This window comes from Sarcophilus harrisii, chromosome 1 (assembly GCF_902635505.1).
Source record: "Sarcophilus harrisii chromosome 1, mSarHar1.11, whole genome shotgun sequence".
NCBI lineage: Eukaryota > Metazoa > Chordata > Mammalia > Dasyuromorphia > Dasyuridae > Sarcophilus > Sarcophilus harrisii.
In genome coordinates, this window is record NC_045426.1 from 480,929,766 (window position 1) to 480,944,730 (window position 14,965).

General features: G+C 34.2%; 1 protein-coding gene across 2 annotated transcripts in view; it reads left to right on the forward strand.

Moving 5' to 3' along the window:
- The window catches only part of TRAPPC8 (trafficking protein particle complex 8), a 121,688-nt gene that overhangs the window by 75,780 nt on the left and 30,943 nt on the right, over window positions 1-14,965 (forward strand). For both annotated transcript variants that reach the window (XM_031946480.1, XM_031946481.1), the window contains 2 exons: window positions 7,997-8,439; window positions 14,087-14,234. In XM_031946480.1, the coding sequence (XP_031802340.1) occupies window positions 7,997-8,439; window positions 14,087-14,234 (591 nt within the window). The remainder of the gene's footprint in view (window positions 1-7,996; window positions 8,440-14,086; window positions 14,235-14,965) is intronic.

Below are 14,965 nucleotides of genomic sequence, written 5' to 3' on the forward strand. Positions count from 1 at the left end.
GGCTAGGGGGAGAGAACCAGGTCAGGTCAGAAATGAAAAAGGTCAAAACAATTACACTTGCCTTTCCAATATGGGCAGGATGGGCTAACTTCCTATTGGAAGGAAGGAAAGAGGGAAGGAGGGAAGGGGGAGACAGAAAAAGTAAAAGAGGGAGAAAGGATAGAAGTAGTTACTTAAAACACCTCTTCCATCTGTAATGATGTTACTGAAAAGCCTCTAGAATATTTTGAAATGAATTACTTAGGAATAAAGATGATATAGTTGTTAGTATTTAAAAAGTAGCATTTCTTTAATTTACTTTTCTGATAACAGAGAGAATACTGAGCTGTTCATTTATCCATTTTGCTTGGGTTTTTTTGCCCTATAGAACAAATCTTGTACCAGACATGACAACACAAAAATGACGAATAGGGAATTGATGACAAATATAAGGGAGGGAATGGAAATGAGCACCTAGCTGCTTATAATGGATTTAAGTCATTTGACCCAGATGAATAACAAAGTAATATATCCTGGATTCTGAAAGATCTGGAAGATAGGATTGTGGGGTAACTTGCAGTCACATTTGAAAGATTATGGAAAATGAGAGAGAGATCACAAGGTTGGAGAAGGGCAAATATTGTCTTGGTTTTCAAGAAAGAGAAGATAAATACTTCCCACTCTAGATCAAGGAGTTTGACATCAGTATCTGGGTAAATTTTTGAACTGATAATTAAAGAGATGCTTGGCAAACATTGAGAAAGTGGTGATTACAAAGGACCAGGATGACTTAGTCCAGAACATAGAATGCCAGAATAACTTATTTACTTTTTTTTGACAAGATTACTAAAAGAGAAGATGAATGAAATGTTGTGGTATAGTTTACTTAGATTTTAGAAAAGCTTTTTAATAAAATAGGCCATGTATTTTGGAGAAAGATACAGATTAGATAAAGATACAGTTAAGTCATTGAAGTACTGGATAGATGGGCTCAAAAAATAGCTAATGGCTCAGTGTTAACCAGACAGTTCCTTAGGACAGGAAACAATCTGTATGTGACACTGTGATCACCAACTTTTTAAAGCATTTAATTTATTTTGTATTCTAAACTTAATAAACACCAAATAAAGTGGGCATTTCCATATACTTAGTATAACAACAAAAATGCTTGTACTTAAAATTGCAGATCTGTTACATATAGTTTCTCTTTTAAATTTGTGATAAATTCAGTATATAATTTTAAAAATTGTCTCACTTGTGATTTTCTTGCCTTCTTTCTCTCTTCTCCTCCCCCATTATTAAGCATTTTCCCTCTCTCTTGCCTTTCCCTAGTCACTGAAAAGAAAAATTGAAAGAAAGAAGAGATACAGAATTCAAGGTTTATAAGTAACAAAATAAATTCTTGCTTTTGCCATGTCCAAAAGGCATTTATAATTCTGCTTGTTAGATTATCATCTCTCCTTCATGAAGTAGGCAGCATTCTTTTCAGTCCTCTACAGTCATTGCATTGAACAAATTTACTTTTATAGTATTGATGTACTCTAGCATAAATTTTTCTTCTGGTTCTGCTCACTTTATACTATATCAGTTCGTAAAAATCATTCCAGGTCTCTTTGAAAACATTTTTTCCCCATTTCTTAACAGCATAATAATATTTTGTTATATACATATACCATAATTTGTTCAGCCATTCTCAAATTGGTGGGCACTCCTTTAGTGTCCAGTTTTTTTTTTTTTTTTTGCCATTGCAAAAAGAGCTGTTTATAAATAATATGTATAGGACATTTTCTTTTCTATTTAACCCATTTGGGATATAAGCATAGCATTGGTTTTCTTGGATTAAAGGACTAATACATTTTAGGAACTTTCTGGTCATGTTTCCAAATTGTTTTCCGGAATGTTTAGACTAATTGCAGCTAGTATACTATCATGCCTTTTGTCCCTTAGTTCTTCCAATATTTATTTTGGCTTCTTTTTTTGGTGAGCATTGCTGATTTATGGGTGTGATATGGAACTTCAGAATTAGTTTAATTTTCATTTCTCCATTAGTGATTTAGAGCTTTTTTATATGATTGTATATAGTTTGAATTTCTTTGCTTGAGAGCTATCTGTAGCTGTTCAACTCCTTTGACCATTTATCAAGTGGGAAATGGTTCTTACACATCTAAATCAATTTCTTATATATCTTAGAAATGAGACTTTTATCAGGGAAACTTGCTGGGAATATTTCCCAGTTAACTGTTTCCATTTTAATCTTAGCTATATTGAATGTATATACACAAAACCTTTTAAATTTTATTTACTCAGTTTTGCACTGATTAAATTGGCTGTTTAGACTTCTGAGAGATCCTTTGTATTATTTCTTTGATCATGAAATCCCCATTAAAAGATCCGAAAAGTAATTTCTTCTTTGTCTAATTTATTTATGATGTAACTTTTTTATATCTAGATGATATATCCATTTGGAGCTTATTTTGGAATAAGCCTAATTTCAGCAAATTTTCCTAGCAGAATTGATGAAATAAAGAATTTTTGCCTCAGTAGTTGTGTTCTTTTGGCTAATTGAACATTAGGCCCTCTGGATAAAGGGAGAGGTGGAATGCTCAAAAATTTTTCAGGTGACAGACACAAAACTTGAGTATCTAATAGAGGGCATATTGTATGATAATCAGGATCCAAAAATATCTTGACAGAATAGAACATTAGGTTGAATCTAAGAAGCAAAAATTTAGCAGAGATAAATGTAAAGTCTTACACTTGGGTACCAAAAAAAAATTATCTTTGCAGGCCTTAATGTGAGACACATTGTTAGACTTTAATTAGGAAAAAGATGGTTGGGGAAAAGATTTGGGAGCTTACTATTAGCAGTATGATTTGTTGCCAAAACAAATTATAATGTTTGGCTATATTAAGAGGAATATCTTTTAGGAATAGGGAGGTTGAGGTGATTGTGCAACTGTACTTTTACCCTCATCAGACATCTAGAATATTCTTTGCAGTTTTGGGCACCACATTTTTTTTTTTTTTTTATTTTTTTATTTAATAGCCTTTAATTTACAGGATATATACATGGGTAACTTTACAGCATTAACAATTGCCAAACCTCTTGTTCCAATTTTTCACCTCTTACCCCCCCCACCCCCTCCCCTAAATGGCAGGATGACCAGTAGATGTTAAATATATTAAAATATAACTTAGATACACAATAAGTATACATGACCAAAACATTATTTTGCTGTACAAAAAGAATCAGACTCTGAATTATTGTACAATTAGCTTGTGAAGGAAATCAAAGATGCAGGTGTGCATAAATATAGGGACTGGGAATTCAATGTAATGGTTTTTAGTCATCTTTGGGCACCACATTTTAAGAAAGATTCTGATAAACTGGAGAATGTCTAGAAAAGAGCAGTCATGCTGAAGGACATTGAGTCTATGTTACTGAGCACCATTTGAAGGAACTGAACATATTTAGCCTGGAGAAGAGAAGATGTAAGGGCTTGGAAGGAGGAAAGTAGAGAATATGAAAGCTAGGGCTATAAGGCAGCTAGCCAGTAGTATAGTAGACAGAGGCCTAGGCCTGGAATCATATTCAGCCTTACTGTGTAATGCTAAGTCACATCGTATCTTAGATAAGTCACTTGATTTCATAACCTCAGTTTCCTCGATTGTAAAATAAGAATAATGATAATAGTACCTACTTCATAGGGCTATTATTGTGAGGATCAAGTGAGATGGTATTTATATGAAGAACTTAGTACAGAGCCTCACACTTAATAGTGCCACATAAATGTCTATTCTTACCCATGTTCACTTACATATATAAAAGGCTGTTATGTGTAAATGGGATCCCATTTCTTCTGTTTGGCTGTAAAGGAATCAGAAGCACTGGGTAGAAATTGTAAAGAGGTCAGTTTAGGCATGATAACAGGAAAAATTTTATTACAATTAGAGCTGTCCAAAAGTGGGGTATATACTGCCTTAAGAAGAAATAGGTACCCCTCTTTGGTTATCTTCAGGTATAGATTGGATGACCATTTGCTGGTTGTATTATAGTATGCATTCCTTTTGTGTGTATTGGATTAGAGGCAGCTGTATGTTAAAGAGTGGGCAGCTTTCAGAGATGTGGTTGTATAGCATTACATTTGCTTATCTAGGTCAGAACATATTTTGACAAAAATAATGGGAATTCAGAAGACACTAAATGAAAAATGAGAACTCCACAGGTGTATCAGCAAGTTAATTGAGAAATTCTAAGAAGATAACAATTGAAATTTAGACAGAGGCAGGATTTTTGGCTCAGTAGGAACGCAGATGAAATTCAGTTTTATTCTGATAGTAACAATCCAAAGCACTTTTATGATGTACTGAAAGTAAATTATGAGCCAAAGAGTTTAGTGCATCCCAGCTACTCAGTGCTAATGGAGCCAGCCACATTGGATAAGGGCTGAACACTTCCACAGTTTTCTCAACAGTCTTGTCATCAATATTGAAACCATTGACCTTCTATCTCAGGTAGAAATCAATCACTCTCTAGCTGAAGTTCCAGCTGAAGAAGAGGTTTTTGAATGCTTTTAGACTATTTTTATATGGCAAAATACTTGGTGCTGATTCTGTTGTGACTGAGATTTACAAAGTGGGGGTTCCATTGATCATACAATAGCTGACTGAAATTTTCTGGATTATATGGCAAGAGTTGGTTATGCCCAGGAGTTTAAGTATACCTTCATTGGCCATCTCTATAGAGGTAAAGGGAATAGATTCTCCTGTGACAATCTAAGCCAGAGGAAGGAGTCTATCTATTAGTCATTGCTGGCAGGATTCTTTCCAGAGTCCTCCTCAATAGGCTGATCCTACAACTGGAAGAAGGTCATGTACCTGAGAGCCAGGGTGGCTTCAGAAGAGGCCAAGGAACAGTTGATGTGGGGTCTGCTCCTCAGCAATGCCAGGAAAACTTCCAAGAGCAGAACAGAGGTCTGTATACAACATTGGTAAATCTCACCAAGGCCTTATGAAAGTGATGTCAAAATTCAGTTGCCCAGAGAAATTCATCAGTATAGTACGTCAGTTTCATGTGACACGCTTCCCTGATTCTGAACAGCATTCCCATGGAATGAAACAAGACTTGGTGCTTGTTTGCATGCTGTTTTCCGCCTTGTTTTCATATGCCTTCAATGAGAACAAATATAGCATCAAAGTCAGCTACATCACCAATTTCATCTTGAAAAGGATACAAGCCAGAACTAAAGTCAAGGGAATGTGGGTGCCTGACTTTTTTGTTTGCAGATGATTGTGTACTCAGTGCAGCCTCTGAAACTAGATGCAACAGGGTATGGATCAATTCTTAGCTATTTGTGTTAGTTTTGACTTAAAAATTAACACCAAGAAAACACAGGTACTCCATCAGCCAGCATACAGCCACACAATCCATATGTAGAACCATCAGTTACAGCAAATAGTGAAATTTTGAATGCTGTGGATAAGTTTTCTTACCTTGGCAGTAGTGTTCACATTGATAATGAGATTGATACTCAATTCCAGAGCTAGCTCAGTGTTTGGGAGGCTCTAAAGGAAAGTGTGGGTACTGAGTACCAAGTTGAAGATCTGCAGAGCAGTTGTGCTGATCTCATTGTTGTATGCCTACGAAACTGGACATCATGCCAGCACCATGCCATGCTTCCATTTGAATTGTCTTAGTAAGATTCTGAAGATCACCTGGCAGGATAAGGTAACAGATATTAAGGTCCTTTTTCAAACTAAACTACCAGGTATTCTAACTCTACTGCAGAAAGCACAACTCTGTTGGGCTGGCCACATTGTTTGAACGCCAAATGTATACTTGTCCAAAAGATTATTTTATGGAGAACTCACATAAGATAAGTGCTCACAAACTCAGAAAAAACAACACAAGAACACTTTCCAAGGTCTTTTAAGAACTTTAGAATTGATTGTATGACATGAGAGATACTGACACAGGACCACCTAGTATGGCATACCCTCATCAGAGAAGGTGCTGTGCAATCTGGGCAAAGCAGAACTGAAGTAGTTCAAAAGAAATGCAAGATGCACAAAATTACGGAAACCCTCACAAATGTTTATATGGATTATTTGTATCCGTGCTCGTATTGGTCTGATCAGCCATAGTTGGGTACACTAGCTTGACTCTGACATAATGATGTCATTTTGGTCTAACTCTAGAATAAAGGATGACAGCAAGAGGCAGCTAGGGGTACAATTGATAGAACACTGGGCTTGGCGTTCAAAAGATCTAGGCTCATATCCATCCTTAGACTTTTAATAGCGCAAGATTATGGACAAGTCAATTAACCTGTCTCACTTTCCTTAATTATAAAAGAGATGGCACTCTTTAGAAAAATAATAGTACCTTCTTCATGTTGTCATTATAGAGAGCAAATGAGATAACTGTGCCTAGAATATAGTAAGCAGTTAAAAAATGCTTGTTTTCCCCCTTTCTCCCTTTGGAGTAGCTGACCACTGAAGCCTTTTACAACTCCTCAAATTATGATTCCATAATTTACTCACACATCTCCTTTCATTTCATCCTTCCATCTTTTGTCTAACAATCAATTTTCTTAATGCTTGCCAAAGTATCTTTATTTCTGAGTAAATTTTGAGCCATTTCCATTTTAGTTGGTACAGTTGATAGAACACCCATGCTATTGAATTGAATGTTGGTTGATTGAAAGGTTTATCTCTTTTGGAGACTGATGAGGAGAACCAGCTCTCTTGGAAGAAGCTTGATGACTTTACTTATAATTGATCTTGTGATGAGATTATTGGATGAATCACTAAGGGGATTCTGGAACTTTAGGGTTATAAATCTCCAGAATGGCTTTTGATTCATAGTTTGCATTAAATTATTGCATTAATGGGTTCTGTGATAATGTTGACCATACCTTAACTAAAAAAATTCTTAATATGTATGTTTAACATTCATTCTCTTGATTTTTCTTACACGTATATATTTCTTCATAGTTATATGCTCACAGTGCAGTCCCAAACATAAAAGAATTTTAAAATTTCCAGGAATAATTCCACTGTAGTTTTCAGAAACCATCCAAGTATAAGTATGAGCCTCCAGGGGAATTTTACTAAAACTTTTGTTTTCCTTCTACCTTTGTTCCTTTGCTAGTTTTCCTTGTTGGTGCTCTGCCTTTCACCATTATAACAGTTGTGTAACTTTTGAAAGTCCCTTTTAGATCATTATGAAATTCGTGTGTGTGTGTAATCACACTTTTCCTTTCTCTTGTACTAAAAACAAAAGAAACATTATTTTACCCACTATTCTTATATTGCCAATGTATAAATAAGTATTTGAAGTATTTTTTTTCCCAGTTGAGGTGTTATATGGGATGAAAAATTGAAAATTGTTGAGTTAATACATCACTAGTTTTTACAAACAATTGTAGAAACTCTGTGCTTGCACCCTAGAGGCCAAGATGTTCGTTGTAATTTATTAAGTTTCAAAAAGATACATGGCCCATATATGGGCTGCATACTGCCCACTGCACTCTGGAGGAAGTCTTGAACTAAATTAAAAGGCATGTGGGAAACATTTAAGAAACTAAATAAAAATGTAGTAAGATATAGATAATATTAATATTTGGTTTTCTGAGATAATATGCAACCCACATGGATCTTTATATATGGGTTAGTGGCTTTTTTTTCTGTTTGGGTTAGGTACCACCATTGTAGTATTCCTTCTTATTATCCCTTTCTTCCCAAGAAAATCTGTTTGTGCCTATTATTAGATAGTTGGAATTACCATTTTTCTTGAGATTTATTGCCAAACTATTCTAAATAAGCTGTAGATATGACTTTGTAATTGATTTACCTGCAAAGACAGTTTCCTTATACATGTTTTGATTATGATTAATGAAGTATTTATAAAAATGTCTTGCTAAATGTGTTTTTGTTAAAAAGTAGAGACTCAAGTGTAGAAAAATTCATGTAGTATTTGTCAAAATAATAATTTTTTTTTCCTCCCCCAATGCAGGTGTTCTTTATAAATTTTCCTACCGGACTTCTTTGTGGGGAAATTAGAAAAGCATATGTTGAATTTGTCAACGTCAGCAAGTGTCCTCTTACTGGATTGAAGGTTGTTTCTAAACGTCCAGAGTTTTTTACCTTTGGTGGTAATACTGCTGTTTTAACACCACTGAGTCCCTCAGCTTCTGAGAACTGTAGTGCTTATAAGACTGTTGTGGCAGATTCTACCTCTGGATCTACTGCCCTCACATCATCAGCTTCCTCAATAGACTTTGGCTGTGGCATAGGAAATCAGCCAGAAGTGATTCATGTGCCCCTTCCTGACTCTGTTCTTATGCCTGGGGCTTCAGTCCAGCTGCCTATGTGGTTACGTGGACCAGATGAAGAAGGTGTTCATGAAATAAATTTTTTGTTTTATTATGAAAGTATTAAAAAGCAGCCTAACATCTGGTGAGTATTTTTTAATTTTCTTAAGATAAACTTCCATTTTTAATGTGTTTTTAAAATATTCATATTATTAACATACTACCATTTTAAAAAGGAAAACAATCACCCTTCTTCTTTACTGTGCATAATGTTTATGCCTCAGGTTGTGCCTAATATCTCTGAACTGCCTGGCTGCAAGATTTGACAGAGGTGGACTCTAATCTCTAAGACCACTTCCAGCTCCAAAATGCAATGATTCTGATATGGCCACAGGTTCCATAAATTTCCAGGTGACCACTGTGTCAACCCAGTGTAATTGGATATCGTTCATACTTGAAGAAGCTATCTAACCCATCATCAGGAGGGTGTGTGCTTTGACATTATTTTCTTCCTTTAGTGGATTTAATTATATGCCTATCCATTTATTCTTTCACACAGGACCCTTTGTAAACCAGTGTATACATTTTCAAAATTGCTGGCTCGTGTGACAGTTTAATTTATGTCATTGGATAGAATAAAACTAATTAATTAGCTAACATGGAGAGAATTGCTTATCTTGGTCATAATTCAACATATAGCATAGCAGAATCCAATTTGTGTAATTATTTCAGGAATATAGCTCGAAATAACTTTGTTTTTTTCATGTTTACTTAAATAAAGCTATTGAAGTATTTGATAGGGCTTCAGACCATTAAACAAATCTGGTTTGTTTTAGTGAACACTGACAGTGATATGTCAGACAACAAATTTAATCAGTGGACACTTTATCAGTGCTCATCATAAACTACTTAGGAAATAAAGTCAAAGAATGTGTAATAATAACAGATTTGGGGCAAAAGTAATGGTCTGAATTTCAGGGCAGTTCACAAAGCTAAATTAAAAATTGACTTTTCTCATCTATTTTGACTCATAGAATTAAATTTTCAGTAGAAATAAACATCTGACACATAAGTGGATTTTTGGAAGAGAACTAAAAACCATACTTGAATGAGCTCTACCTGAAATGATAGTCACATTTTGCTAGTAAAAAATTTTTTTTGGTCAGGAGTGTAACTGAAAAAATTGGTTCATTTTTCCTTTTGGAAGTGAAGAAGTTTAAATGTTTAAAAATAATAATAATTCAATCTACTTTTGTAATCTCCAAACTTCTATTTAAGGGCCATTAGGGTTATTATAACTTTTTAGTTAATATAACTTTTTAGTTAGTTAATTTAGTTAATAAGCAGATTTGAGAATTAAGTTGTAAACATATATTCCTCTAAAGTGTGCAAAACACTTTTACCCTAATTTCAATTCTTCAGATAACACTGAAATCAGTCCTATAAGTGTCTCTATTTTTTTGAGGAGGAAATTTGCAACAAGTAACTTGCTCAGAGATCACAAAGCTATTTAGAGTCTGAGGTGGATTTCAAATCCTAGTTATTCTTCTCTGCTGTATCATATCAGTGAGCTTTTATTTATTTAGAGGTTTTTTAGGGTTTGATGATAAAAAGGAATAGATTTTTAATTAGTAATCCAAATTTCATTTTAAAAAAGCTTATATGTAAAATTAATTACTCAAAGGTTTAGTTAACCTATACATTTATTTTATTTTTGTTTGTTTTTTGAATCAGTTGGGGTTAACTGACTTGCCCAGGGTCACAGCTCGTTAAGTGTTAAAAGTCTGAGGCCAAATTTGAACTGATGCTTTCTCTACTGTACCATCTAACTGATATCAGATTCATTTCTACAAAGATTTTTATGCTAGGCACTGTACTAGGTGCTTGGGATTCAGAGAACAGTTTCTTCACTTAAGGAACTTTCGTTTTTTTTTTTTTTTAAGGGAGATAACGTGTATATACGTAAGTATAAATACAAAATACAAGATATAATTGGGGAGGGAGAGAGATAGTAAGATGGAGATCAAGGCTCGTTTTATGTGGCACGTGGTACTTCAGCTGACCCTTGAAGGAATTATAGACATTTCATTTGGGAAGCCATTAATTATGATGGATAAAGATGATTGTAGTTTTATATGAAGGAGAAAATATAGGTCAAGAATTTCAAAAGGAGAGAACTATGTGTGTGAAATTATAAAACAATTGGCATTCTCCTAGCAAAAGGTAAATAATTTATTTTACGTAGTTATAAAGAGGGACATTTGATGTATAGGTCTTTTTAAAAGTCATGCTTAGAAGTCTAAAGTTTGATGTGGGGGAGAAGTATAGATGACACTAGATAATATAACTGAACAGATATATGTGGATACTAATTATGTACAGATTAATTGTCTCAAATTAAAGGATTACAACATAGAAGTAAGTCAATATAAAAAGTTTTAAATGTATAGGGAGAAACTATTTAAGTCATCAAGTAGAGGGCCAGTTGTGAAAGGATATCATCAAGTGTAGTATCATAGATTTAGAAATAGTGGAGACATCAGAGGCTAGCATGTTTAACTCTCTTATTTTTTCAGATGGGGAAAGTGATAAGGGAATCAGAGTGATTTCCTAAGTTATACAGGTAGTTGTGGAGGTGAGATTCATGCTTGGCTTCTGACTACAGAGTATAACTTATATTAAGGGGAGCTTTTTGGAATGAGTGAAGACTTGGACACCTAGAAGCCTTCTGGTGATCTTCTATAGAACTCACTATGTTCACCCATGCACTTGGCATTTATTATATGCTATTTCTATTTACTTTTTGTGTCACTGCATCATAAGACCCTAGAGATAGAAGGGACGTCAGGGGTCATGTGGGACCCAGAAAAGGGACATGACTTGTACAAGTTCACACATTAGTAAATGGCAAAGTCAGGAATGGGTCCCAGAATTCTATATACTATATGAAATTATTTATTTCAACCAGTATTGGTTACATGACCTTCAAATTACAAAGTGTTAGTTTCTATAGTAGGTTCTTCAAGGAACATTTTGGGACAGTAATAAATCACACATTGTTTTATATATTATATATTACATATATTTGTACCATACAAGTAGTAGAAACAGAGAACTATAGAAAAGAGAAAGAAGGATGATATGACGAGAAAGGGCTTCCTGGAAGTGATATTTAATCTGGACTCTTAAGACTGAGTAAAGTTTCTCTTTTTTTAAAGTTTTATTGATGTCTTTTGTTTTACTATCACAGACATATTTATTTTGGATATATATCACCATTAAACTCATACCCTCTTTAGTGAGCCTTCCATTGTAACAAAGAAAAACAAATCAAGCAAAACTAATTGCCCAGGTAATCGAGTAGACATTTAATATGTAGGGATGGATACAAGTAAATGGCATTGTAGGTAGAGGCAAATATATGCAGCATATGCCGAAACTTGGTGAAAAAACCAGGGAAGTCTCCTGGTGCACTTCAGTATTGATGATTGTAGTGTAGTGTTTAAAGAGGAAAGGATGGAACCTGGGGCCTGCAGCCTGGGGTCTGGGGCTTGGCAGGGAGGCAGACAGAATAACAGACAACTTTCAAGCCAGGTAGGCATTTGGTGATCTTTAGAGATTTTTTTTTTGTTTGTTTAGCAAGGAAGTGGCATGATCAGAGCAGTGCTGTAGGAAAATGAATCGAGATACTGCAATCAAAATTGATCAGAAGTGAGAAAAACAGGTGACTAGGAAGACTAGTTAGACTGTTAAAGCATTGTTATAATTTCTAGGTGCAAGGTAATAATAGTTAGCTCTTATAGTACTTTAAGGTGTTGAAAATGCTTTATATAACATAAAGGATTGTGTGTGTGTGTGTGTGCGTGTGTGTGTGTGTGTGTATCCCTTTCTGAGGAAGGTGCTATTTCTGTTTTATAGGTGAGGAAATAGTATTTGAGGCAGGATTCAAGCATTTCATGCCATCTAGCTGCTTCTAGTAATAAGGGTCTGAACTTTTGGTGTTCAAAATCTTAATAACCTAGCTCCCCACACCTTTCCAGTCTTTTATGCCTCTCTACTCTCTCCCTATTCCCTAGTACTCTTGTGTTCCAGTAACATTAGCCTTGGAATTCTTTGAGCAAGATACTTCAACTGTCAGTTTGGGACATTTTCACTGACTTTAAGGACTCCTTCCTCATTTCCGTTTCTTGATTCCTTCAGTTCTCTGCTAAAATCCTACTTTTTCCATGAAGCCTTTTTTGCTTCCTTGTAATTTAGTGCCTTCCCTCTATTAATTATCTTCAGTTTATCCTGTGTACATCTTGTTTGTACATAAATGTCTGCTCTTGTGTCCTCCATTAGACTATGAGGGTGGTGACTGTCTTTCATCTTTCTTTGTATCCCCTAGTAGTGCCTGGCTCATGGTAGGTACTTAGTAAGTATATATATATAGACTCAGAAGAAAAAGACCAAAGGAACCAATTTGAGAGAGACTCTGAAGAAATAAGACATAGAAGTTGTAACTAGATATGTCATTTGAAAAAGGAACAGCCAGTAAAATCCAGAATGCCTGAGATTGGGGAAAGGAGGGCAGTGAGGGGGAGGGAGTGTATACCATTAACAAAAATGGAAAAATCAGAAGAAAGTATTCTTTTAAAAGAGAGAAAAAAGAATGAATACAGTATGATATGTTTGTTTAGAAGTATTGTAAATCCTTGTGAGCATTTTTAGTAGGTAGTAGTAAATTCAGAACTGAGGTAGGGTGGTGATGGTGGTAGAGAGATTTGGAAATCATTCTCGAGGAGGATGATAAGCTGAAACTGGGAATGAATGAGATCAATGAGGGCTAAGGCAAGAGAATTTTAATTTTTTAATTTTCTTGTTCTTATCAATGAGGCTAAAATATTAAAGCCAATTTGTAAAGCTTTAAAAGCTATACATAAAAGTTTCATCATATTTGATTTTATATTTCATAGTTGATCCTAGAGACATGAGAGAGCCACTTGATTAAGAAAGTGATTGTTAATTATGTGGATGAGAAGATCACTCTCTCAGCAGGATTTAGGGTAGACTAGAATTGGGATAAGTCTTGAGACTGTAAGCAGTAATCTAGTCAAGAGCTGTTTAGGGCCTAAATTATGGTTGTGCATGTTGGCTGTTAGTCTGAAGGATGCTGCTTTTAATTTTCTTGCTTGTATGAAATATTTTTATGTAGCTTATAGTGGATGAAACAATATTAGGCCTTTCAAATGATCAATCAGAATTGAACTAAACCAATAGAATTTTCTTTTGTTTCTATGGTCTCAAGCCTCACTAGTCTAATTAAATATGAAATAATTGAATGAAGACTTTTGAATATCAAACTGAAGTATTAGAAATATTTTTTGTGATATTCCAATTTTGATTATTGTCAAATGTGTGTTATCTAATAATAACCAGCATTACAGTATCATAGTTTTCATTTTTGAAATTTTTGTTTTTATATGTGATTAATTTCCAAAGACATCCCTCCTTCCATTCCCAGAAAGCAATCCTTTGTAATAAAGAACAAGGAAAAAACTCGACACATTAACCACATTTCACAATATATGTAATATTTCATATTCATAATTTTCTAGTAGAGGGAATGATTTCCCTAAACTCTGGGCCCAAGCTTGTTCATTGTAATTATGTAGCATTCAATTTGTTTTTTTATTCTTTCCATTTACATTGTTGTAGCCATTGCTTTTTTTTTTTTCCTTGCTTCTGCTTATTTCACTTTGCATCAGTTCGTGTGTTCCCATGCTTTAGAGTTTACATTTATTTTTCTTCAGTCACAGGGTATTAAGACATACAGCAGTTATTTGTACTAGCCGATCTTTGAATGTACGAGCTACAGTCTGCAGAAGTAATACTCTTGAAGGTGAAGAAGGCAGAGGAGGCAATATGCTTGTCTTTGTGGATGTGGAAAATATCAATACTGTAAGTTTTAGTTTTCTCTTGTGAAATTAGTTTCTTATTTTAACTGTGCACTTAACTGGTTTCAGTTGAGTAGATTTTTTTTTCTTTTGTAAATTTTATAATCTGTTGATATATTGTAGAAGTAATTATATAATAAATCATTTTAGTAACTATCCAATATATTATAGAATATAGGAGTCACTTTCTTATTCCTGGGATTACACCAGGTCTGCCTCAAAACTCGTTTAGTCGTTTAATGTTAATCAAGTGTTAATACCTTATTTACCTATATTAATTCGATCTTCAACAGTCTTTATTATTTTGGGGGGTAAATATATGGCAAGTTCATGTGTCATATAAATTATTAATCTAAACCAAAAAAAAAAACCATTAAATTTTGAAAAGGGAAACATAAAGATAAAAAATATATCAAAATTTCTCATTAAGGGCAAGTTATTAACGTTAAATTTATAAAATTCTTGTAGGTTTTCAGTCACTTTCCAGTGTTTCAATATTGTTCCTTGCAACAGACCTCCATGAGTTCTGAGGATGTTGTCTTGACAGATTTGTAGTAGTTTGACTTTTTCATTCTTAAAACACTTCAGGATTTCGTGATACTGCAGTCCCATGATACACAGAAAATTTTCTTCAGGCAGATTGTGATTTTAATTATAAGACAGATAGTTTTTTTTTTTTTTTTTTTTTTTTTTTTTAAGGATTTATTCTTAGTTTAATCATTTGTAATGTAAATT